Source organism: Tympanuchus pallidicinctus, unplaced genomic scaffold (genome assembly GCF_026119805.1).
Source record: "Tympanuchus pallidicinctus isolate F22 unplaced genomic scaffold, pur_lepc_1.0 scaffold18, whole genome shotgun sequence".
NCBI classification, from domain to species: domain Eukaryota; kingdom Metazoa; phylum Chordata; class Aves; order Galliformes; family Phasianidae; genus Tympanuchus; species Tympanuchus pallidicinctus.
The window spans coordinates 2560232-2581678 of record NW_026294699.1 but is presented as its reverse complement, the minus strand read 5'-3'; the positions used below and the strand labels follow the sequence as shown (position 1 = coordinate 2581678).

The 21447-nt window shown below is 65.8% G+C and overlaps 3 protein-coding genes across 11 annotated transcripts in view; 1 reads left to right on the top strand and 2 right to left on the bottom strand.

Annotated features, from left to right (window-relative positions):
* Window positions 1-932: 932 nt before the first annotated feature.
* TFAP4 (transcription factor AP-4) lies at window positions 933-7350 on the bottom strand. Of its 3 annotated transcripts, none has more exons than XM_052679735.1 (7): window positions 7150-7350; window positions 3980-4145; window positions 3691-3789; window positions 3139-3309; window positions 2593-2730; window positions 1405-1563; window positions 933-1308 (listed from the first exon to the last, which is right to left on the bottom strand). In XM_052679735.1, exons 1-7 carry the CDS (start codon window positions 7236-7238, stop codon window positions 1114-1116), a joined length of 1017 nt encoding a protein of 338 aa, XP_052535695.1. In that variant the 5' UTR covers window positions 7239-7350; the 3' UTR covers window positions 933-1113. The 3 variants fall into 3 exon arrangements, with proteins under 3 accessions (XP_052535695.1, XP_052535693.1, XP_052535696.1); XM_052679733.1 differs by lacking the exon at window positions 7150-7350 and adding an exon at window positions 5281-6178; XM_052679736.1 differs by lacking the exons at window positions 933-1308; window positions 1405-1563; window positions 2593-2730; ... (2 more) ...; window positions 3980-4145; window positions 7150-7350 and adding exons at window positions 4152-5185; window positions 5281-6216.
* A 2817-nt stretch (window positions 7351-10167) lies between these two features.
* On the top strand, window positions 10168-14659 carry GLIS2 (GLIS family zinc finger 2). 2 transcript variants are annotated; one of them, XM_052679719.1, is made up of 6 exons: window positions 10168-10290; window positions 11349-11721; window positions 11820-11990; window positions 12106-12239; window positions 12400-12518; window positions 12608-14659. In XM_052679719.1, exons 2-6 carry the CDS (start codon window positions 11371-11373, stop codon window positions 13366-13368), a joined length of 1536 nt encoding a protein of 511 aa, XP_052535679.1. In that variant the 5' UTR covers window positions 10168-10290; window positions 11349-11370; the 3' UTR covers window positions 13369-14659. The 2 variants fall into 2 exon arrangements, with proteins under 2 accessions (XP_052535679.1, XP_052535680.1); XM_052679720.1 differs by having other exon boundaries at window positions 10170-10290; window positions 11352-11721.
* Window positions 14660-15248: 589 nt separating this feature from the next.
* LOC128078944 (mitochondrial import inner membrane translocase subunit TIM16-like) overlaps window positions 15249-21447 on the bottom strand; it is a 37404-nt gene continuing 31205 nt past the window's right edge. For 3 of the 6 annotated variants that reach the window (XM_052679696.1, XM_052679693.1, XM_052679697.1), the window contains 19 exons: window positions 20953-21048; window positions 20112-20231; window positions 19903-20038; window positions 19643-19818; window positions 19445-19553; window positions 19263-19349; window positions 19020-19162; window positions 18687-18791; window positions 18498-18583; window positions 18260-18401; window positions 18072-18161; window positions 17885-18001; window positions 17681-17816; window positions 17515-17606; window positions 17362-17448; window positions 16570-16654; window positions 16217-16356; window positions 15862-15927; window positions 15249-15405 (listed from right to left, as the gene is read on the bottom strand). In XM_052679696.1, coding sequence (XP_052535656.1) covers window positions 15319-15405; window positions 15862-15927; window positions 16217-16356; window positions 16570-16654; window positions 17362-17448; window positions 17515-17606; window positions 17681-17816; window positions 17885-18001; window positions 18072-18161; window positions 18260-18401; window positions 18498-18583; window positions 18687-18791; window positions 19020-19162; window positions 19263-19349; window positions 19445-19553; window positions 19643-19818; window positions 19903-20038; window positions 20112-20231; window positions 20953-21048 — 2100 coding nt within the window. In that variant the 3' untranslated portion in view covers window positions 15249-15318. Of the gene's footprint in view, window positions 15406-15861; window positions 15928-16216; window positions 16357-16569; window positions 16655-16955; window positions 17291-17361; window positions 17449-17514; window positions 17607-17680; window positions 17817-17884; window positions 18002-18071; window positions 18162-18259; window positions 18402-18497; window positions 18584-18686; window positions 18792-19019; window positions 19163-19262; window positions 19350-19444; window positions 19554-19642; window positions 19819-19902; window positions 20039-20111; window positions 20232-20952; window positions 21049-21447 lie in introns of those variants that run through there. The other 3 variants (XM_052679695.1, XM_052679694.1, XM_052679698.1) reach the window with 3 other exon arrangements.

The following is a 21447-nucleotide window of genomic DNA, read 5'->3' as shown; positions in this document are numbered from 1 at the left end:
CGCAGAAATCCTCGCTCCTCCCATCCTCCAGCCGAGAGGTGTTATCAGAAGCGGCCCCACAGCCCCCCCCAGCGCGGTGCGGGTGAGCCAGGCGCTGCCCCGTGCGCCCCGGACCCGGACCCACCCCCAGACCCCACAGAAGTAACGCTGGGCCAGAGCTTCTAAAAAACAAAGTACAAACTTTATTTTGTTTCTTTACAAAGGCACAAGCCTCTTTTTTTTTTTTTCACTTTCTTAACAAAATATAATAGCTTCTCAATGAACACAAAGACCTGAAAATCGTAAAAAAAAAAAATACAAAAAAAAAAAAATTAAAAAAAAAATGAAAGAAACCGAGAGAGAAACAGCTGTGGCTGGGGAGGAACCTACCAAATACCAACAAGGCTCTACACACGACTGGCCTAAACCCTACAGCCAAACGGGGGGAGGTCGGGGGGGGAGGGCAGAAGTGGGGCCCCCCTGCCCACAACAAAAAGTAGAAGCGACACAATCACGAAACAGAAAAGCTCTTCTGACCTGACGAACCCCGCAAACCGGATTAAGTGCTTAAAGGAAGGAGGGGAGCAGGAAGGGGAGCGCGGGGGGTGGGTGCTGCAAATGGAGCCCAGGACCCCCACGGCACCGACGCTGCGGTCACTGAGTAGTGCCCCCCTGTTCCCCCCATGCTTAAAAATGAAACTTTCAAACAGAATGAAAAAAAAAACAAAACAAAACGAGAAAAGGAATCAAAAATCCCAACCGCCCCCCCCACAGCGTCCCAAGGGAAACCCGGCTGGCTTTGGTTCTGCAGGGTTTCCTGCAGGCAGGGGGGGAGTTTGGTGGCACCAGGGGGAGCTCCGACCCCCCCCCAGCCCTAAGCCCCTTCCTGAAGCCGCTCGGCTGCACCCCGCTTCCAGTTCTGTCCCCCCTCGCTGCCCCCCCCCGCCCCAGCCCCCCCTTCTCCCCGCTCGCTGGGAGCTGAGCACTGAACGGCGCCCGCTTCCAGCCTTACAGTATTGGAAAAAGGTCATAAAAGAGACCCAAATCGCGACGTATTTTTTAAAAATTTCAGCATATTCTCTGGCGTTTCCCCCCTTCTCCCTGCTCCCCGTCCCGGCTGCCGGCCAGGGGGTGTCAGGGCAGCTCTCCTTCCCCCAAAGGGTCTTCTTTGCTCTGGTCCATGGAGTCACTGTCGTTGCCCTCCGTGTCGGAGGCGGTGTCGGAGGCGGAGGGCTCTGCGCAGGCACGTGCGGGCGTCACGATGACGGCACGCCGCTGCTCCTCTTCCTGCAGCTGCTTCTCCTGCGTGCCCTCGATGTGTTGGATGGCCTGATGGGGACAAACAAAGCCGTCAGGTGACGAACCCCCCCTAAGCTTTAGGACTCCCCCCACACACACACACACATCCCCCGCGGCACTCTCTACCTGAACGATGGTGTCCAGGTTTTGCCGGGACGTGGAGACTGTGTTGATGACCGAGGACGGGCCCATGGTGACCACGGTGACATGATGGGAGGGAGGCGGTGCTGGTACGATCACAGTGGGGTGGTGGGTGGGCGCTGGGGGACCGTGTGCTGGCAGGAGCTGGGGACAAAGCAAACCCTTCCATGAGCCTCCGGGACACCCAGCATGGGGCGGTGGCTCCGTCCCCAAACTCCTCACCCGGAGGAGTGAGGCTCACCCATGAGCAGCAGCCCCCCAAGGTCCCCACACCCCAATGCGACCTTGCTGTCCCTGTGCCATTGGGGATGCCGCGCCACTGTGCCCAACTCAAACATGAGGTAACGGGCTCGGAGCAAGGAGAGAATCAGGAAAGAGGCAGCCTCAGGGCTGTGGAGCCCCTGCACCTGGGTAAGGCAGTGATGAGGAGAGCACTGAGACCATAGAGCTTCACCAGCAACTCAGCTGCTGCCCACCTGCCCAGCACGGACACATGCTAAACTGTGACATTGCTTTGGCAGAGCAAGAAGGACAAGGCTGAACTCAAAGAACTGCCCATACCCTGAAGCTTTGGACTTTCGAGAGGCTGAAGCCAAACCCCAGCAGCCCATGCACACTAACTCTGATCGGCCAGACCCGCTCAGCTGGGAATGCACCGCACCCCTCGGAGCTCCCTGCTAAAACAGCGGATGCAAAGAACCGCCCTAGCAGGAGGCTAAGGAAAGTTCACCTAAAAATAGGCTGCACTTCCCCGGGAGGGATCCTGCGGGGAACATCCCTGCAGAAGCCAGACTGCAGAGGAAGCCAAGCTTTGTCACTGCCTTTTAAGCTCCCCACACTGGGATCCTCCAGCTGAAGGAACCGCTCCAAACCAGGGCGGCAGCGCAGTGCAGACGAAAGCACAGGCAGCATTCTGGCACCACACTTGTCTGCCTCCTGCCCCAGGCACAGGGAGCACAGCCTGGAGCTGAGTGTGCAATGCAGCACTGCACCAACCCCTTCTCTACTCCCTAAAAGAAGGAGTTTTGCTGGGACATCACTGTGCATACAGCACAGCCTCCCATAAGCGCCGAGAACATCACTGACCTGCTCTAACCTCTGTACATCATTCCTTGCTCATCCCACAGGAAAGCTGCAGGGACAGGAGGAGCAGTGGGGTGCACCCACACTCACCTGGGTTCGGATCTGCTGCTCCCGCTCCAGCTTCTCCTGGTGCAGCAACCTCACCTGCTCCTGCTGCTGCTGGAGCTGCACCTGCTGAGCAATCACCTTCAGCTTCTCGGGGTACATGTGGGCCTCCAGCGAGCGAACCTGGAACAGAGAGCGACCCGGTGAGCTGTGGGGAGTGCAGCCCATGCCTTGCACACACCCCGACACAAGCTGGGCTATGCCTGTCTGCAGGGTCACGGTGTGGGCAAAGTGGGGACAGAGAGCAGGGCTGAGTGTGGGGACATTCCTTACTCACAGGGTGGTGAGGCACTGGCACTGCTGCCCAGAGCTGTGGGTGCCCCACTCCTGGAAGTGACAAGGCCACGGATGGGCCCTGGGCGGACTGAGCCGGGGGGGCACATCCCACACCACGGAACCAGATGGGCTGTGCGGTCCCTCCCAACCACCCTATGGCTCTATGGTTCCATCATCCCCACGGCACAGCCCGCTAGAGGGCGAGCCCTCCCCACACACAGCCACGGCGGTGCTGTGCTGGCCCCACAGCCTCACCTGCTCCTCCAGCATCATGCGGACCGAGCGCTCCTTGTCCAGCTGCTGCCGGAGCTCAATCATTTCTCGCCGCAGGTCCTCAGCCTTCTCGTCCTCCCAGATGTCCGGTGAGCCGATGCCCTCATCTTTGTCCTCTGCTCGTCGCCGCTTTGGGGAGGAACCGCTGAACTCCTGCCAAAGGGATGTGGTGTCAGAACGCAGGGGTTCCCCTCAATCTGGACTGGGGGTGGGCAGTGCCATTCTCATGGCCATCCCCAGTGTCAACCCCACAGCTGAGAGCTCCTGGGGAGAGTGAAACCCCCACGGCCATCCCAACATGGGGGTCGCAAAGAGAAACACCTCCTGGGGATATGGGCAGCATATGGAGCCAATGCCTCCATCTGCTCCCCTGGCCTCCCAGGAGGGCGTGAAACACCTCCACCCTGCAGTTACTAGGATGGGGTCTCACCCAGATCCCAAGGAGAAGCAGTGGTGCTCTGAGCCCACCCAAAGTTGTGGCCATCCCTTCCCTGTCTGCACAGCACCGTCCCCTCCCAGCGCCCAGGGCAGCACCTGGATGAACCGCTTGAGCTGGGTGTTCTGCTGTAGTAGCCGGGTCTTCTCCTGCTCCAGGGAGAAGATGTACTCAGCCGTCTGCTGGAGGATGGCCGCCTGCGGAGGAAGCCAGGGGCACGGTGAGGCAGCACAGCCCGACTCCGAGCCAGGACGCAGCCCTGCTCCCACCCAGCATCTCTACTGGAGTTCCCTGCGAGCGCCACACACAGCACAGCCTCCAGTCCCTCCTCCCAGCACAGCTCACCCAACGCATCGCCCAGTGCCGTGGCCCCGGCTCCCCGCTCACCTTGCTGAGCTTCTCCCCGTCCGTGTGCGGGATGAGGGTTTTCAGAGATTGGAAGCCAGCATTGATGCTCTGCATCCGCCTTCTCTCGTTGCTGTTGGCGATCTCCCTGCGTATCCGCCGCTCCTGGTCCCGCTGGGTCTCCGGAGTCAGTGGGATGTTGGCCAGGCTGTGAGAGGAGCTCCGCGTTAGGGCTGGGGGGACCACCTCGCTCCACAGCAAAACCCATCCCTGGGCAGGATGGGGAGCGGCTAGATGGAAGCGGGCTGGGGATAACTCTACACCCACAAGGCAGCTCTGGAATGCTGGCAGGAAGGGGACCAGCAGACGCCTCACCAGCAAAGCGGCATCTCCGCGGTGCCGCGCTGTGCCCACGTGCTGGCTGGGACCGCCGGTTGCGTCCCCGCGGGGCCACCGGCGTGTGTGGCCCTGAGAAGGAGGCTCTCTCCGCCCTGCTGATGGCTTCCAGCTGACAGCTCCCGGCGGAGAAGCCCCCGTCCCGCCCAAAGCCGCAGCTCCCGCCTGCTTCCTGCGCACCCTCGCCCCGCAGCTGGGCTGGGAAACGCCCCAGGGATGGGGGTCCGGCTCTGCGCCCTGCTCGGCTCCTGTGGGGGCCCTGAGTCAGTATGGCGAGCTGAAATCCCAGCACGACAAGCAACGGGTGTGCAGAACGAAGGGGATCTGCAGCGGGAGGGGAAGGGGCAGCACGTGGCCCTGCATCTCGTCTGACCCCACGCAGAGGACAGCGATGTGGCGGTACCAAGCCCTGGCTTTGCCAGGTGACAGCCGGGCACACAATGACGCACACTGCAGCCCATCGCCATGGCACAGCCAGGGCCACACAGAGCCGCAGACAAAACAGCAGGGGCAGGCGGCCGGCACGGGGCAGATAAGAAGCGCTGGTCCCACACGGTGCATTGAGATGTATCCAGGTGCCAAGTGGTGCCAAAGGCCAGCGGCACGGCACAGTGACCCTGCCAAGGGGTCCCAGGGACACCGAACCCCCCAGGGCCCAAGGATGGCTGTGGGGCCGCCAAGGCCAGCGCCCAGCTGCAGCCCCACATGGGGAAGCAGCCAGTCCGCCAGGGCCAGGCAGCATGGAAGCAGCTTCTGAAATGGAAAAGGAAGAGGAAGAGCCAGCTTCCTCGGTGGTGGACCTCTCGTAACCTTCCCCAGCTGCTCTTCCTGGGGAGACTTAAAAAGTGACAGCTAAATACAGAAAGGAGAAAAAGAAATGCCTTGATTCAGAAGCTGCCACGCCATGAGTGGGTGCTCGCCCCACGTGGTGCCTGGCCACTGCCCACCTGTAACTGGCCATGGTGCACAACACAGCCACAGTGGGACTTGCTGGCAGCTCTTCTGGGTGCTCACACCCTAAAGCCAGGGCAGGCAAAGCCCTGGAGCGTCCACAGCTCCATCCCTGCACACAGCACATGTGGACACAAGGTGAGGGCTAGGCAAGTGGAACTGATCTCTCCCTGCCTGTCTGTGCAGAGGCACCATGGTGCAACCCAGCAGGATGTCATGCTCACCTGGACCTCAAGGCAAGCAAAACTGCAGAGGGTCAGAGCCAGCTGACCATCCTGATCACAGGGACACTGTGTGCACTCATGGGCATGGAGGGTATCCCTGAGCACCCCGAGCTCTCAGCGGGGTGCTCTCAAGCTCCCTGAGCTCTCAGGCATGGCAACGCTGGGGCTCCCCAAGCTTGCAGGCAATGCAGGGTGACACCGGGCTCACAGGCAAGGTGTACCTGGGCTTCCCAGACTGCAGGAAGGGCAGCGTGTCCCTAAGCTCACAAGAGACCATCTCCAAGCAGAAAGGGATCCCCAGGGCTCCCGGAGCTCGCAGGCAGGGCAAGGCGTCCCTGAGGTCACCGGCAGGGTGCACCCAGGTCCCCAGGTTCACAGGCCAGGTGTCCCTGAGCTCACAGGTATGACATCCCCAGGGCTTCCCAAGCTCACAGGCGAAGCAGGGTGGCTCCGGGCCTGCAGGCACGCTGCTCCTGAGCTCCCCGTGCCCACAGGCAGGGCGTGCCCGGGTTCCCCACGTCCGCAGCCAGGGCAGGATGACACCGAGCTCGGCTGGGCGGCCCCGAGCACCCCAAGCTCACACGCGGGGCGTCCCCGAGCTTCCCGAGCTCGCAGGCAGGGCTTCCCCGGGGCTCTGCAAGCCCTCGGGCGGCGCAGGCTGACGCCGAACTCCCACGCAGCACGTCCCCGGCCGGCGGGCGGTCGCAGCGCACGATCGCAGCGCACGGCCCCGGGCCCGCAGGGCGCTCACGAGCCGGGCGGCCCCGAGCACGCGGCACCTCGCCGCCGGCCGCGCTCGCAGCCGCGGCGCGCCGTTCCGCAGCTCCAAACCCGGCCGCCCTCCCGGCTCGGGCTCCGCTCGGCGCAGCACGCGGGGCTCCGCTCCCTCGGCCCCACGGGCGGGGCGGGGCCGCCCCACGCTACGAGCGGGCCGCGAGAATCCGGGCGCGCCCCGCAGGCCTCCGCCGAGCCGCGCGGGGACCCGGCGGGCCGCTGCGGCCCCACCCGCGGCCGAGGGCGGAGCGCCGCCGGGCATTCCCTGCCGGCCCGCGGCCCGCGCTCGCTTTGTGCCGCGGCGTGGCCCGGCGCGGCCTAGCGCCGCTCCGCCGCACTACATGTCCCGGCAGCCCCGGGGCCGGCCCGCCTCCTCCGGGAGGGCTGCAGAGTCACGGCCAGGCCCGGCAGTAAACACACCCCCCCGCCGCACGCCCCCCGGCAGCGCCCCCCGTTCCCGGCGGGCCGCTCCCGCCCCCCCCTTCCCCGCGCCCCCCGAGCCCGGCGCCGTGAGATCCCCCCTAACCCCCCCGCTGCGGGGCGTCGCGGGGCCGCGGGGCCGCGTGGTCGCTGTCGGGGCCCGGCCGCGCGGCCCCATGTGCGCGGCGGCGGCGGCGGCCCCGGGAGCGGCACCCACGTGCGGGGAGAGAGGAGAAGCGGGGATCGGGGTGGGGGGAAGCGGTGCGGAGGGGGGAAGGGGGAAGAGAGCGAGGAGGGGGGGGGAGGGATAAATAATAAAATAAAAAAGAACGGAGGAAAAAAAAACGTTATTTTAAAAGGTTTTAAACAAAATAATAAATGCATTTAAAAAAAAAAAAAAAAAAGGTGGAAATGAATAAAGCGCTGCGGAATACCGCTCGCCCCCACCTGCACAGCCCGCCGATGACCTCCTTCTCGGATTTCCTGAAGTGCTGCAGGGAGGGCATCTTCTGGGCGGGCACCACGAAGTACTCCATGCCGGGCGGGGGGCAGCGGGAGGGCTGCGGGGCGCCGCTGGGCGCGGGGCCGGGCGCGGAGCGACTGCGCCGGGGCTGGAGCGGGCGTGTGTGTGTGTGTGCGTGTGTCTCAAGGCGGGAAACAGCTGGTGCGAGCACAGCAGCGCTCCCTCCCCCGGCGGCGCCGCCTCCGCCAGCCACCGGCCCATGTAAACAAAGGACGGCGCGGGATTCGGCGGGGAACGGGGCGGAGGGGGGAGCGCGGGGCCGGAGGGGCGGCGGGGCGCCGCTGGATGCGGGCGGGCGGCTCCCCGCGGCGCCCCGTCTGTGCCCGAGCCGCGGGGTGCTGGCCCGGATGGTCCCGTCCCGGCGCCGGCCCGTCCTGTGCCGTCCCGTCCGAGCCTGGCCCGTTCCGCCCCGTCCTCTCCCTGCCTATCCTATCTCGTCCCGTTCCGACCCCTTCTCTCCCTGCCCCATCTCATCCGATCCTACGCTACCCTTTCCCACCCCCGTACTGTCCCCGCGCTGTCCCCGTCCCGACCTGTGCCACCCCGGCTGACCCGGCTCAGCCCATCCCGTTCCACCCCGTCCCGTCCCGTCCTATCTCGTCCCATCCCGTCCTGTCCCATCCCGACCTGTCCCACCCCCATCCCAACGCATCTGATCCCGCCCTGTCCCCACCCCAACCTGTGCCACCCGCTCTTGTCCCTATTCCATCCCATCCTGTGCCACCCCTTCTGATCCTACCCCATCCCATCCCTTCCCATCCCCATCTTGTCCCATCCCATCCTCTACCACCCCTCCAACCCTGTCCTCATTCCATCCTATCCTACCCCTGCCCTATCCTATCTCATCCCATTCCATTCTGTTCTATCCACATCCCATCCCGTTCTGCCCTCTCCCCATCCCATCTGATCCTACTCCATCCTATCCAGTCTTCCTATACTGTCTTCTCCCATTCCCATTCCCACCCCATCTGATCTTGTCCCCATCTCAACCTGTGCCATCCCTTCCAACCCTAATCCACCCCGTCTCACCCCATTCCATTCCACTTTGCTCTGTCTTGTTTTCTCCCATCCCATCCCATCCCATCCCATCCCATCCCATCCCATCCCATCCCATCCCATCCCTGTCCCACCCTGTCCTGTCACCATCCCACCCCATCTGTCCCCGCCCCATCCCAACCCATGCCATCCCACCTGTTCCTGTCCCCACCCTGTTGTGTCCCATCCCTATTCCTCCCCATGTGACCCTGTCCTCATCCTGTCCTGTTTCCATCCCATTCCGTGCTATCCCATTTCATTTTGTTCCATTCTATCCCATCCTGTTCTGTCTCATCCCATTCCATTTTCTTCTACCCCTATTCTATCCCATTCTTCCTCATCCCACCCATTGCCATCCCCTTTGATCACACTCCACCCTGTCCTGCCCTGTTTCCACCCCATCCTGTGCAACCCCCTCTCAAGCTATTTCATCCCATTCTGTTCCATCATTGCCTCATCCCATCCTGTACTGTCCCCATCCCATCCTGTGCTATCCCATCTCATCCTATTCCATCCCTTCCCATTCCCATCCTGTCCCATCCCACCCCATTTGATCCTATCCCTGTCCTATCTCATCCCATCCTGTCCCATCCCCAATCCGATGCTTTCCTCATCCTTCCCTGTCCTCATCCCACCTGTCCCATCCCATCTCGCTCTGTTCCATCCATCCCATCCTGTCTCATCCCATTCCATTCTATCCCTGTTCCATCTCCACCCTGTCCCCATCCCAACCTGTGCCATTCCATGCCATCCGATCCCATTCTGTCCCATGCCATCCTATCCCACCCTGCCCTGTCCCACCCCATTCCGTGCTGCCCTGTCCAACTCTGCTCCATTCCATTTTATCCCATCCTGTCCTACAACCATCCTATGCCACACTGCCTGACCCTATTCTATGCCTTCCCATCTTCACTCTATCCTCTGCCCACCTCATTCTGTGCCTCCCCCTCTGACCCTATTCCCATCTCACCCCATCCCACTCCACTCCGTTCTGCTCTGTCCTGCCTGATCCCATTCAATCCCCGTCCCCACCCCACCCATCCTCCCCCACCCCCATCGGGGCCGCAGAGCTCACAGCCCCCACGGGGCTCACCTATAGGGCCGTGCCCTCGGCCCGGACCCCCCCCGAGGGGGGTGACGGCAGCCCTCCCCCCTCTCACCCCGGGGCCGGGACTCGGAGCCCCACGGTGGGCGGCACGGGGACAGACGGCTGACAGCTGCCGGCGTGCCGGGCGGGGCGCGGCCGTTGGGCGGACGTCCCCGGGGGTCCGACGGTTCCGCCGCGGGGCTGCGCCCGGAGCTCAGCTTCTTCGCCCACCCGTGACCCCCCCACGCGTGACACGGGGCGGCGCGCCCCAGCCGCGGGCAGCCCACATCCTGCCCCCGGAAGGAGCCCCGGGGACACCCCCCGCCCTCCTCCCTTCCCCCGCGGGGGGTGACGTCATAGGGAGGCCCTGCCAGGCGTGACGTCACGGAGCGGCGCTGCCGTCACGCGGGACATTCGACCCCCCCCCGCCCCCCCACTCCCCCTTAAAAAATACATCGAAGTTAACCAAGAGCGGAGGTTTGGGGGGGTTCCATCACCCCACGCGGGACACCCCGCGGTGACCCCACGCAGCGGGCGGGAGAGATCCGTGTGCGGGCTGTGCGGCGGGGGATCCGTCCTCCTCCCACCCGTGGGTTTTTCTTTTTTTTTCCCCTCTCCAACCCCCCCCCCCCCCACGCGGGGCGGGCCCAGGCATGCGCTCAGCTCCCACCCGCGAATGGCTGCCGGGGCGGCGGCGCGGCGGGGCCGGTCCTAGCGGGGAGCGCGGCGGGGCGGCCATAAATCACGGCGGGCAGAGCCCCCGCCCCGCCCCGGGGCTGCCGGGGGGGGCCCCGCCGCCACCACCACCGCCACCAACACCGACACCACCACCACCGCCGGTCCCGGTCCCGGTCCCGGTCCCCGCGCAGATGTGGTGGAGCCGCCCGGTGTCCCATCGGCGGGGGGGTCCGCTCCGCCGCACCCCGCGCTGAGCCGCCCGCAGGTAGGGATGGGGATGGGGACGGGTCCCCAGATGGGTGACAGCTCCGCCTCGGGGGGTGGGTGGGTGAGGGGGATGGTGTCCCCCCGCTTTTCTCGCCTTTGTGTCACCCACCCGTGACCGCGTCTTTGCGCTGTTGGCACGGGGAGAGGCCCCCCCCCCCCCCCACTGTCTGGGTGGGGGGGTGATGCTTTTTATTATTTTATCAATGGGGAATCACTGATGCCATCGGGTCGCCGGGACCCCCACGGCCCCCCCCGCTGCCGGAACCGGCAGCGGGGGGGTCCGTGGGGGTCCCGATGACCCACGGGGGATGTTTAACGGGGGGGGGCCCCCGCCCCATCGCGGCTCCTCCGCATTCCTCAGCGTCTGCGCCGAGCTGGAGCCCGGCCAGGGTGGGGGGCCCCCGGGGCGGCGGCGGCAGCACTGGGGGGGGGGCGAGAGGGAAGCCGTGTGTATGTGTGTGTATGTAAAAACCGACGGGGGGGTTGGGGAAGGAGAGGTTGGGGAGGGGGGGGGGGGGACCGGACCGTGCCACGTGTGCTGGGTGCGCTGTGCCCCCAGCCCGGCCCCACGGCCGCAGGAAAAGGGATGGGGGCACCGAGGGTGGGGTGGGGTGAGGAGGAGCCCGGGGGGGGCCCCCCCGCAGCAGCCCCTGCGCGGCCCCCGGCGGGGAAGGGGCCCCGGAGGGGGGGAGGAAGCCGGGGATGGGGCCAGCGCTCTCGGGTCACGGCGGGGCTGGAGCCGCCGCCGCCCTGGGAAAGGGCTCCAGAGGGCGGGCGGGCTGGCGGGGGGGGGTACTGTCACACCCCCATAGCGCAGTCTTTCCCCCCCCCCCCCCTCCGGGGGCCCGCAGCTCCCGCACTGCCCTTTGCCCGCAGCGGAGGTAGTGGTAGTTGTTGTGGGGGGGGGGGGGACAGCAGCTCCGTGCCAGCGCCCCGCGGCCTTGAGTCCTCGCCAGCCCCGAGGGAAGCGGGGGGGTGGGGATGAGGGTGGGGGCATTGGGGGCTTTACGGCCGTGCGCCCCCCTCCCCCCCGTACCACCACGCACGCCTTTACAGCAGCACCCCCCCGCCCGGCGCCATGCATTCGCTGGACGAGCCGCTGGACCTCAAGCTGAGCATCTCCAAAGTGCGGAGCGCCCGAGAGAAACGGGAACGCGGCCCCCCCGGACCACGGCCCCGCGCCGTTCCCCCCTCCGCCGCCGCCCCCCCGCCGGTCGGGGAGAGCCGGGGCTCCGCGCGGGGGGGGCGGCGGGCAGGGCCGGGCCCCGGGCTGTTGGCACACTCCAAAGCGCTGGAGAAGCGCTTCCCGGCCCTCCCCGTCATGGACCTCAGCCTCTCGCCCCCCCCCGGCGTAGAGTCCCCGGGTGGCGGCAGCGCTTCGCTGTCCCCCGAGCGGCACAGTGACCCCCCCGTGCCCGCCCTCCCCCACGTGAGTACGGCCGCGCGTCTCCTCCCCCTCGGTGCCACCCCGTCGTCCCGGAGAGGAGCCGCACATCGGCCCTCACCCCCCGCCCCGTCCCGCCGTAGGATTTCCAGTCCCTGCGCTACATCGACGGCATCCCCGGCTCCTTCCAGTTCTTCCTGCCGCTGGGCGCGGGGGGGGCTCTGCACCTGCCCTCCTTCCTGCCCCCCCCCAAGGACAAACGCCTTTCCCCGGAGCTGCCCCTCCCCAAGCAGCTCGTCTGCCGCTGGTCCAAGGTCAGGCGGGGGCATGAGGCCGGGAGGGGGTGGGCTGTGGGGCTGGTGGGGGAGGGGGGTGCGGGAGCTGGGGCGTCTCCAGTCTTCCCTCACCTCCAGCGTCTCCTTCCTGCAGTGCAACCAATTCTTCGACCTCCTGCAAGACCTCGTGGACCACGTCAACGACTTCCACGTCAAACCCGAGAAGGACGCGGGGTATTGCTGCCACTGGGAGGGCTGTGCTCGCCACGGCCGCGGCTTCAACGCCAGGTGGGTGCAGGGGGGTGGGGGGCAGCAAGCCGTGCTGGGGCTGTGGGGGTGGATGGCGGTGGGCGATGGACGGCACCGAGCGGCGGCGCTGGGTGTCCCCTTGGGGGCTGCGGGGGGGCTGTGGTGCCGTTCTCGGCTCCCCCTGATGGTTCTGGCGCAGGTACAAGATGCTGATCCACATCCGGACGCACACCAACGAGAAGCCGCACCGCTGCCCCACCTGCAACAAGAGCTTCTCTCGCCTGGAGAACCTGAAGATCCACAACCGCTCGCACACCGGTGAGCGCATGGGGCGGGTTGGGGAGGGGTGGGGAGCACGGAGCTGCCCTCCGCGGGGGGCTCAGACGCAGCGCTGTGCCGTCCCGCAGGCGAGAAGCCCTACATCTGCCCCTACGAAGGCTGCAACAAACGCTACTCCAACTCCAGCGACCGCTTCAAGCACACCCGCACGCACTACGTGGAGAAGCCCTACTACTGCAAGATGCCGGGCTGCCACAAGCGCTACACGGACCCCAGCTCGCTCCGCAAGCACATCAAAGCCCACGGGCACTTCGTGTCCCACGAGCACCACGAGATGCTGAAGGCCCACGCGCCCCCCAAGGGCTCTGCGGACGCACCCTACGCCAACGGGGCGCAGCTCCTCCTGCCCAACCCCGCCGCCCTCTTTGCCCCCCACGCGCTGCCCGCTCTGCCCCTCCCGCTGGCTCCGGCCCCCCTCGACCTGAGCGCTCTGGGCTGTGGGGCCGGGGGTTCGCTGCCCGCCCTGCCCGGCCCCGCGCTGCCCCTCAACGGCCCGCTGAACTTGGCCAAGGGTCCGCTGCTGCCGTCGCCCTTCGCGGCCGGCGGCCTGGGGCTGCCCGTCATGTCGCTGCTGGCCGGCGGGGCGAAGGCTGAGGCCGACGAGGCCGAGGGGCGGAAGGGCGGCAAGGAGGGCCGCAAGGCGGGCGGCCGACGGACGGAGCCGGGCCGCCTGAGGGTCCCCCCCGAGAGCCTGGCGCTGCTGCCGGGGGCCGTGCTCGACCTCTCGACGGGGGTGGGCGCGGCGGGCAGCCCCCCCGAGGCGCTGCCGCCCGGCTGGGTGGTCATCCCGCCCGGCTCCCTGCTGCTCAAGCCGGCCGTGGTGAATTGAGGGCTGGGGAGGGGGGGGGAGGCAGGCCGAGACCCTGGCGTCACCCCCAGCATCGCCCCAGGCCCCGGCTTGCGGCCACGTTAACCTTCACGAAAGAAGAACGGACTCTTCTGAGAATAGCAATAATCCCTCGGCGACCCCACGCTGCCGCCCCGGCTCTGGGGGGGGTGCGCCTGGGGGCTCTGCCCCGCGCCGGGCAGCGGAGACGCCGCTATTTATTTATCGCCCAGACCCCCGCGCCGACGGAGCCCCGCTCGGGCTCTTCGCTCTCGCTGACTTGGCGTCTCCCTGCCCCGGGCCTCGGCCCCAACGCTGCCGGCTTGGGGACCCCCAGCTCCACGGCCGGGCCGCCCCGTGCCGCCACCCCGGCCACCCCCGTGACAAGGCACACGGCCGCGTGTGCCGCTCGCCGTGCCGGCTCCGCACCGGGGCAGAGCCACCGCGTTTAGCTACGTTCATACCTAAGCATGTACCGCAAGCGCACGCAGGCAGCGCGGGCAGGGCTGCGGGCAGCTGCGCGTCGGCACCGGGCGGCTCAGCGCTGCTCAGCTCTGCGCCCGCGTTTCCAGACGAGCACCCGGAGCCGTGGGGCGACGCTGACGCAGGCTGGGCTCTGCGCTGCCGGACCCCATCCCGGCAAGAGGGAGAGGTTGGGCGCAGCTGGGTACGCGGGGCCCCGCCCAGCGGCACCGAGAGGCAGGAGCCTCGGAGACGGGGGACCCCGCAGAGGTGCCCCAGGGCTCCATCCCTGCTCCCGCAGCCCGGACCCTCCTTTTCTGCGGGACCGCCCTCCAGCACGGGGCACAGCCGCCTCCCTCGCCCCGGTGCGCGCAGAAGGTCCTCCGTACCTCGCCCTGCCCACAGCTTTCTCTGAACCGAGGGTCTCCCTGACCCCGACCCGGCTGCAGGGCTCGGGAAGGGCCCCCGGCAGTACGCCCCGCGGGGAGCAGGTCTCCCCACGTCACTGTCCTCGGGCCGGGGTGCGGCGGCCGCCCGGCACTGCCACAGCATGGCATTTGCCATCGACCAGGCCTCCCCGGCCGGTGTACGTTTTCTTGTTCATTTGTTGGTTTGTTATTGCACATTCCAGGTCATCAGTATTTTAACGGTCTCTAAGTGCCTTTCTATTGTAGTTTCTGGGTTGTTTTTATTTTCCTCCTGTTGGGCTCCATCGCTGTTAGCATAGAGTTTAAGGACTACAGAAGCAAGAGATAAGCTAACGATTATAACACTATATTCCTCCATGGGAGAGGAAGTTTATTAAGAAAACAATAAAGTGAAGTTGAAGTAAGTTCCTGTTTCGGTCTGCAACCACGCTGCCCGCCTGCGCCCAGGGCCCAAGGGCAGCAAGGAGCCAGAGGTGGGGACAAAGCACTGAGCTCCTGCCAGGGAACAGAGGGGAAGTGGGTGACACGGCTGCCATCACCTCAGGGCTGAGGGCACAGCTGGCCCTGCCTGGCCTCCCGGGGGGAATGCAGTTGGGGACAGCCCTGCCGTGTCCCCACGAGGCTCCTCACCGCCGTGCCCGACCCAGCGCCCGCCCCGCTGCCCGTCTGCACGCAGCTCCCTGCTCTCACGTGGTGCAGAGCCAGAGGCATGCGTGCAGTCGGGCTGCGAGCATCCAACCCCCACTAAAATAGCTCTTGCGGCCTCCCCGGGTGTGATTTGAGCCCTGGCTGCCCTGAGGCCAAGCTGGGGACGCCCTTCCTTCCCAGTGCCACCTCCATCATCTGCAGGGCAGAACTCAGCCCGTGCCGGCCCCCTGCGCCTGGGTCAGGTTTCTGCACTGCACACCGACAGCCGGGCACAGCACCAGGGCAGCAGCACGGCTGGGGCCATCCCCTGTCCCTCCCAGGGAGCAGAGCAGCCAGGCCAGGTGGTGGAGGACACGGCGTTTATTGGCCACCTATAACTTAAGGGAGAGGGAAGCAGGGATACGAGTGACAGGAGTCACGTCTCGGCTTTCCAGCCTTTCTCCTTCTCGTCCTTGGCCTGGATGCGCAGCTCCTCGTCCAGCCGCTCCTTGGCTCTCACCACCTGCAGGATGAGGGGACGGGCTGATGCACAGGGCAGGGATGCACCCACGCCTCCCTGCCCACCAGCACCGGGCTCTGAGTCCTTCAGCAGGACTCTGGAAGGGGTTCATCCATGCCGACTGCTAGTACTGCGGGTCCCTCAGCTCTGTGCTACCCCACAGGCATCCTCAAGCGCTGGAGGGCCTCCAGCATGATGAAGGGTGGGGATAAAACCTATCCCCAACCCTTTTCTGGCACCGTTCTGCTTGATTGGTGCCAGTAGCCACCATTCCCTCCCTCAACAGCCAGGAAGAGGCAGCAAAGCTCTCCCTTTGCAGCCCAATGATGGGTTCAGCCCAAGCAGGAAGTGGTACTGTCCCAAAACATCTGTTTCTGGAAGGTTCCTGCCCAATCAAAGGTAGCTAGATGGGCTGAGGGCAGAGCTGGGAGACTCCACAGCTCTCCTTCCTTTACTCACCTTGGACTGCAGGTAGAAGGAGCCTCCCACCGACTTGTCATTCACCTTGAATAAATGGTCGTAGTTCTGTCAAAGGAAAGCCTCCGTCAGGAGCTGCCCGCTGCATTCGCCCTCCCCAAATCCCAGTGGCCTCTGGCTCCCGGAGGTGAGGCTGCTTCATGCAGTGGTGTCAGGTGCCTTTGGAGGAGCGCGTGCCCCTCTCCAGCAGCTCTGCTGGGCAAACCGTGCTGCAGCTGGAGCAGGGAGACCTCTCCCAGGATGAGCCATGCCCAAGGACTGTACCCACAGACTTCCAGGTGCCCCCAATACCCTGTGCCAGCTCTCCGCAGCCGCGCTGCTCTGAAGGAGCCTCTACCTTTTGGATCTCCTCCGGGTTGAGGTTGGAGACGTTGAGGATCTGCTGAGCTTCCTGGAGGCTGATGCCAATGATCCTGGAGGCGGCGGCGGACTGAGGCCTCTCTGAGCGGCCCCGTGCATCTGCTGCAGCTCGGCTCGCTGCCCAGGGACACCGTCAGTCCTCCACCCACACCCCCAGAATCCCCACAGCCACGGGGCTCCCAGGCAGGGCTGAGCCACCCAGCCCCATCCACGCCAGCCGCCCACTCGTTCCACGGGGTCACCCAGCTCCCCTCCCGGCCCCGAGCCGGGGAGGTGGCAGCAGGAGGGAGGTGTCCCCTCCCTGCACGAGGGGCCGGGCTCAGCTCCTACCTGCGAACTCCTGGCGCAGCGCTCTCATGAAGGCCCGTCCGACCACCTGGGCCCCGACCAGGATGATCTGCGCCAGGTACTTGGCCTGCGGGGACCGGCCGTTTGTCACGGCCCCGCCCAACCGGAGCCCCACAGACATCTTGCCGCCCGCCGGGCCCCGTTCCCCCCCCGGCCGCGGCCCAGAACCGCCTCCGCCTCCCCTGGCGCCGCCGCTCCGCACCCGACCTCGTCCCACGTCCGCTATCCCCAGACCTCGATCCCCGCGCAGCTCCCCGAGCCCTGACTCACCCCCTCCGGCCCCGTCGCCCCGTCCCAGCCCCGCCATCCCTTCCCCGAGCTCTGCGTCCCCGTTGGGGCCGCATAACGACCCCCGACCTGCCGCTCACCATCGTCCCCTCCGCCGCTTCCGCTCCCCGTGAGGACGCGGGGTCAGAGAGCGGAGGGCGCGGGGCGGAGCGTCGCCCTCCACCGGGCGACGGCGCCCCCTGGCGGCAGCGCTGAGAAGGGAGGTCCAGGCCGCGGGCACCGCGCACGCGCGCTAAAGAGGCGGAGAGCGGCCGCCATTTCCCCCCGCCCGTCCGCCTCCGTCCCGTCACACAAGCACAGGAGCCACGGGCGGGGTGCAGCGGCTTTAATGGCGGGGCCGGTGCCCTTGAGATGGCTCCTCTCCGGCGAGGCCCGGCGTCCGCGCGGTGCCGTGAGGTCCGCCTGCGGCCTAGTCCTGAGGAGGCCGGGCTCGGTGAGGCCCGGGCCCGGTCCTCGCGGCCTCCCCCTTATCCCCGCCTCGCTTACCCACTCGGCCTCATCCACGCCTTCGAAGGAGTCCTGCGGCAGCGGGTCGCGGCGGTTCCCCAGCCGGGCCACCATGGCGCTGAGGAGCTGCGGGGGAGCAGGGCCGTGGGTCGGGGCGTCACGGGGCTGCGGTCCCGCCGTCCCCGCACTCACCTCCTCCTTCTTCTGCTCGTCCGTCTTCTCCCCCAGATACGCGGCCGCAGGGACAAACTTCCGTGCCGGTGCCTCCCTCGGGGCCTGGCTGACTGTGATGGCAGTGTGATGCGGGCCGGTCCCACAGCCGGGGGGGTCCCACGCCCGCGAGGCCCCGCGCACCCACCTGGCTCCATGCCGGCAGGACGGAGTTCAGCGCGGCCCTGCTGTCCCTCCGCTCCCCCCAGCCAGGCGCCGGCGCTCAGGGCCGGCTCCCACCACACGCGGGTCGGAGGGAAGATGTCCTCTTGGAAATACTCTTTCTGCAGGGCGCGGCGCGGTGAGGACGGCCCGTCGCTTTGTCCCCCACGCGGCCGAGCCCGGTGACTACCTTGACGCGAGGCACGCGGAAAGCCACCGGCTCGAGGCTGCCCTGCCCCAGCCGCAGCGCCCGGGCGAACTCCACCTCCCGCACGTCGCACGCTGTCTTGCGCAGGAAGACGAAGCCCTGGAGGAGCAAATGTGTGAGCAGGCTGGGAGCGGGGCAGGCGGCACGGCCCCGGAGGGCCCCCCCTCACCTTGTGGGGGTCGCTGGAGGTGAAGCTGTTGCACTCGAGGAAATAGGGTGGCTCGGGAGTCACCTCGTAGAGAAAGACTCTGGTGTCACCCTGGAACAGTGGAATGGGGTTGGTGTGAGGGCACGAGGACCCCATACTGCGGTGCCCTGTGTGAGGAGCCCCCTAGAAACAGATAAGCTCCATCTCACCTTGCCGGTGAGGAAGACAACACTGGTGTCCTCATCGTAGAAGGGCAGGAGTGTGGACGGGGCCACGTCGAGGCCGAGAACGGAGAGGGGCCCATCAGGCAGGGCCTGTGCACGGTACAGAAGGATCTTCCTCTCGCTGCGGCTGTGGGGGTGAGCAGGTGCAATGGCAGAACCCGGTGTGTCCCCATGGTGGGCACTGAGGAACGCCTCATCTCCTGGGGACCATGCCCACCCTCACCTGTCAAAGCCGGACACGAGGAGGAAATCGCCTCCGCACACCCAGACCACACGTGCCCCACGGCCTCCCTCGGGGCCGGGACCCTCCTGTAGGGGAGAAGGAGGTGTGACTGGCAGCACGCCCTGCCCAGCAGCTCCCCATGGTGGGATCTGTCCCCCTCAGCTATCCCATCCCGCACTGTGGTCCCACCTGCTGGGGCTGGGGGCTGCACCGAGGCTCATAGAGCCGTAACCGGCCATCCTTGCTCACTGTCGCCAGCTTCCTCCCATCGGGGCTCCAGGCCAGGCTGAAGATCTGGGAGATGGAAGGTGCCTCTGTCATAGATCTGTTCCCCAGTGCTTGGCTGGCTTAGGGAGTTGGTGGCCAGCTATGTTGCCTTTTAGTAGCCTGAAGTCACTCTCTCCCGGCACCATCTCAGCACCATAATTCAGGAGCCAGCTTCAAGCTGCCATCCAGCCGCACTGCAGTGTGGTAGCCTCGTATGTCTGAGTGCCGCGGCCCCCCTGTAATCCCTTCCCCTACCTGGTCCGTGTGTCCCTGCAGGCACAGCACCTCCTGCCCAGCACCCAGCTCCCAGATCCGCACCGTCATGTCGTAGGAAGAGGAGACGAGGAGGTCGGCTGCCACAGGGTGGAAGCGGATGGAGTAAATCTTCTCCGTGTGCCCTGGTGAGAAGAGCAGAGTGCCAGCACTGGGACAGGGACACCAGCAGACCCACCTGTCCTCACTGCCAGTTCTTGAGCTGTGTCCCTGCACCACGCTCACCTCTCAGCACGGCCTCAGGCTCCTGCAGTGTGTCCTGCAGCCCGCCCTCAGGCACCCGCCACAGCCGGATCTTGGCATCCTCCCCCGCTGCAGCACCGACACAGGCAGAGAGACACAGGCAGGGGGTGAGCAGCAACGTGGGGCACAACCACCCATGGCAGGGTGCTGGTGCCAGCGCGTACCGACTGCAAGGCGCCGTGGGTCAAAGGGGTCCCAGGAGAGGTCGGACACTGCTGCACCATTCTGGATGGTGGGCACAGCCATGTCGGGGAGACGGCCTGGTTTGGAGAGCTGATGGAAAGCAAAGCATCACCCGGGGCGTCAGGTGCCAACGCGCTGCTTGCAGTGATGGCACCAAGAGTTGCTCCTGACTGCAGTACCTCAAGGACAGCGATCTGGCCACCAGCAGAGAGCAGTGGGAGGGCAACTCGCTGGTGGTTGGCGCAGAAGCCGTCGCTCTCGCCCGGCGTGGTGAGGCTCAGCCCCCGCAGGTTGGTGATGTGGGTGTCACGGTGCAGCACTGTGCCCTGTGCGTGCCGGAAGCGGGAGCTGGGCCCTGTGTGCGTGGATGCTGCTGAGTGCCACGGCTCCTCCGGCCACGTGGACCGGTGACGCCGAGCCCACCCTGCTGCCCGCTCACCCAAAATACTCTGCAGTGACTTCTGGCTGGGGCTGCTGATGAAGCCACTGGAGGGGGCGGTGCTGGTGGAGAGTGAGGCGCCAGCGCTGCTCGGTGAGGTCAGCGAGCCGGAGGGCGAAGAGTAGCCACTGCCCTCCTACAGGAGACAGCGGTGGGCAGGAGGTGCCCCCCAGCTCCGCCGGCCCCGACCCCCTTTTCCCTGTGCTCACACTGCGCTCAGTATCCACAGGGCCGTCACTGGGCAGCTGGGTGCTGTGCACGGCGGCGATGAGCGGGGAACAGAAGGTCTGCGTGGGTCTCCGTGCTGGGTGCAGGCTCACCCTGCCCACCTGCCGAGCAGCAGTGCTGTGACCAGCAGGCATCGGCAGAGGAGAGCCTGCCGCAGCATCCCAGCTGCTGCCTGTGTCAGGGAGCTAGCTGGTTCATCCCCCACAAAACCTCCTTTTTCTCCCCCTGGTTTTGTAATCATCCCCACTGAAACCTGCTGCTTGTGGTGTCTGGCTTATGGGGGTGCTCCTGATTTGCAGGAGGCCTCTCTGGCTCACAGCTTTGGAATCCTTAAGTGGTTCCAATACACATTTATAGTGTCTCAGAATGTCTACATTTTTAAGGAAGGTGGAGGGGAATGCCTTTTCTTGATTAGATTTTTACTCTTCGCTGCACCTAGATGGAAATTAGAGCTCAGCTGACTGCAGAAGAGCATTTCAGAGCAGTTTCTTCCTGGAAAACCATTTTAAACTGGGTGGGAGCAGATGAGATCTCCTGAAGCTGCGTCTGCATTCAAAGCCAACTGCTGCAGCCAAGGTGCAGGGCTGTGCGTCTCGTCCTCAAACGCTTTTCCCACTCCACAGTCAGGAGGGGGCACACAGCCCGTGTGCTCTGCCACCCCAAAAACTCCTTGGCTTTTGGCAAACGTGCAATTTGTGTAAATCTCCACTCCCCTTCCATGCATGTCCTGGCCCCGTCCCAAGGCAGTGCAGTGGCTGTGCCAGCGCTGTGCCCAGCCCCAGGTGCCGCCACCCACAGGGACTCCTCCTGGCTGCCACTCACCTGCTGACTGTCCCCTGCCCACCAGGACTGGGCATCTGTGGCCGGCAACATCCCAGCACAGTCAGGGAACAGATCCTCGTGGAATTCCTGGTTGGACTGCAGGAGAGGGAATGGCAAGACTGGTGTACTGAGCCGCTGTGCTTGCCCGCACATGGTGGGACGTGAGCTGCTGCTCCGCCTGCAGTCCCTTGCTGTCACTGAGCACTGGTGGCTCCACGTAGGAGACCCCTGGGCACCCTGGTGGTGCAGAACCTCAGCCCCAGAGCTGCATGCTGGAGCCTGTAGGTGTCAGATGCTGCTTGGCTTTGGGCTGTGCTGGGCACCCTGGGAGCATCCAAGTTCTGAAATGCAGCCTCCAGCTGCTGGCCTGCGGCTCCTGGCATTGCAGCTTTGAGCACCAGCCTCTGCTACCCAACACCAGCACCAGATTTCAGTTCCCAGCCCAAAGACTTCAGCATGTAGCGCCCAGGTTTCATCCCCCACAGGTTTCTCTCA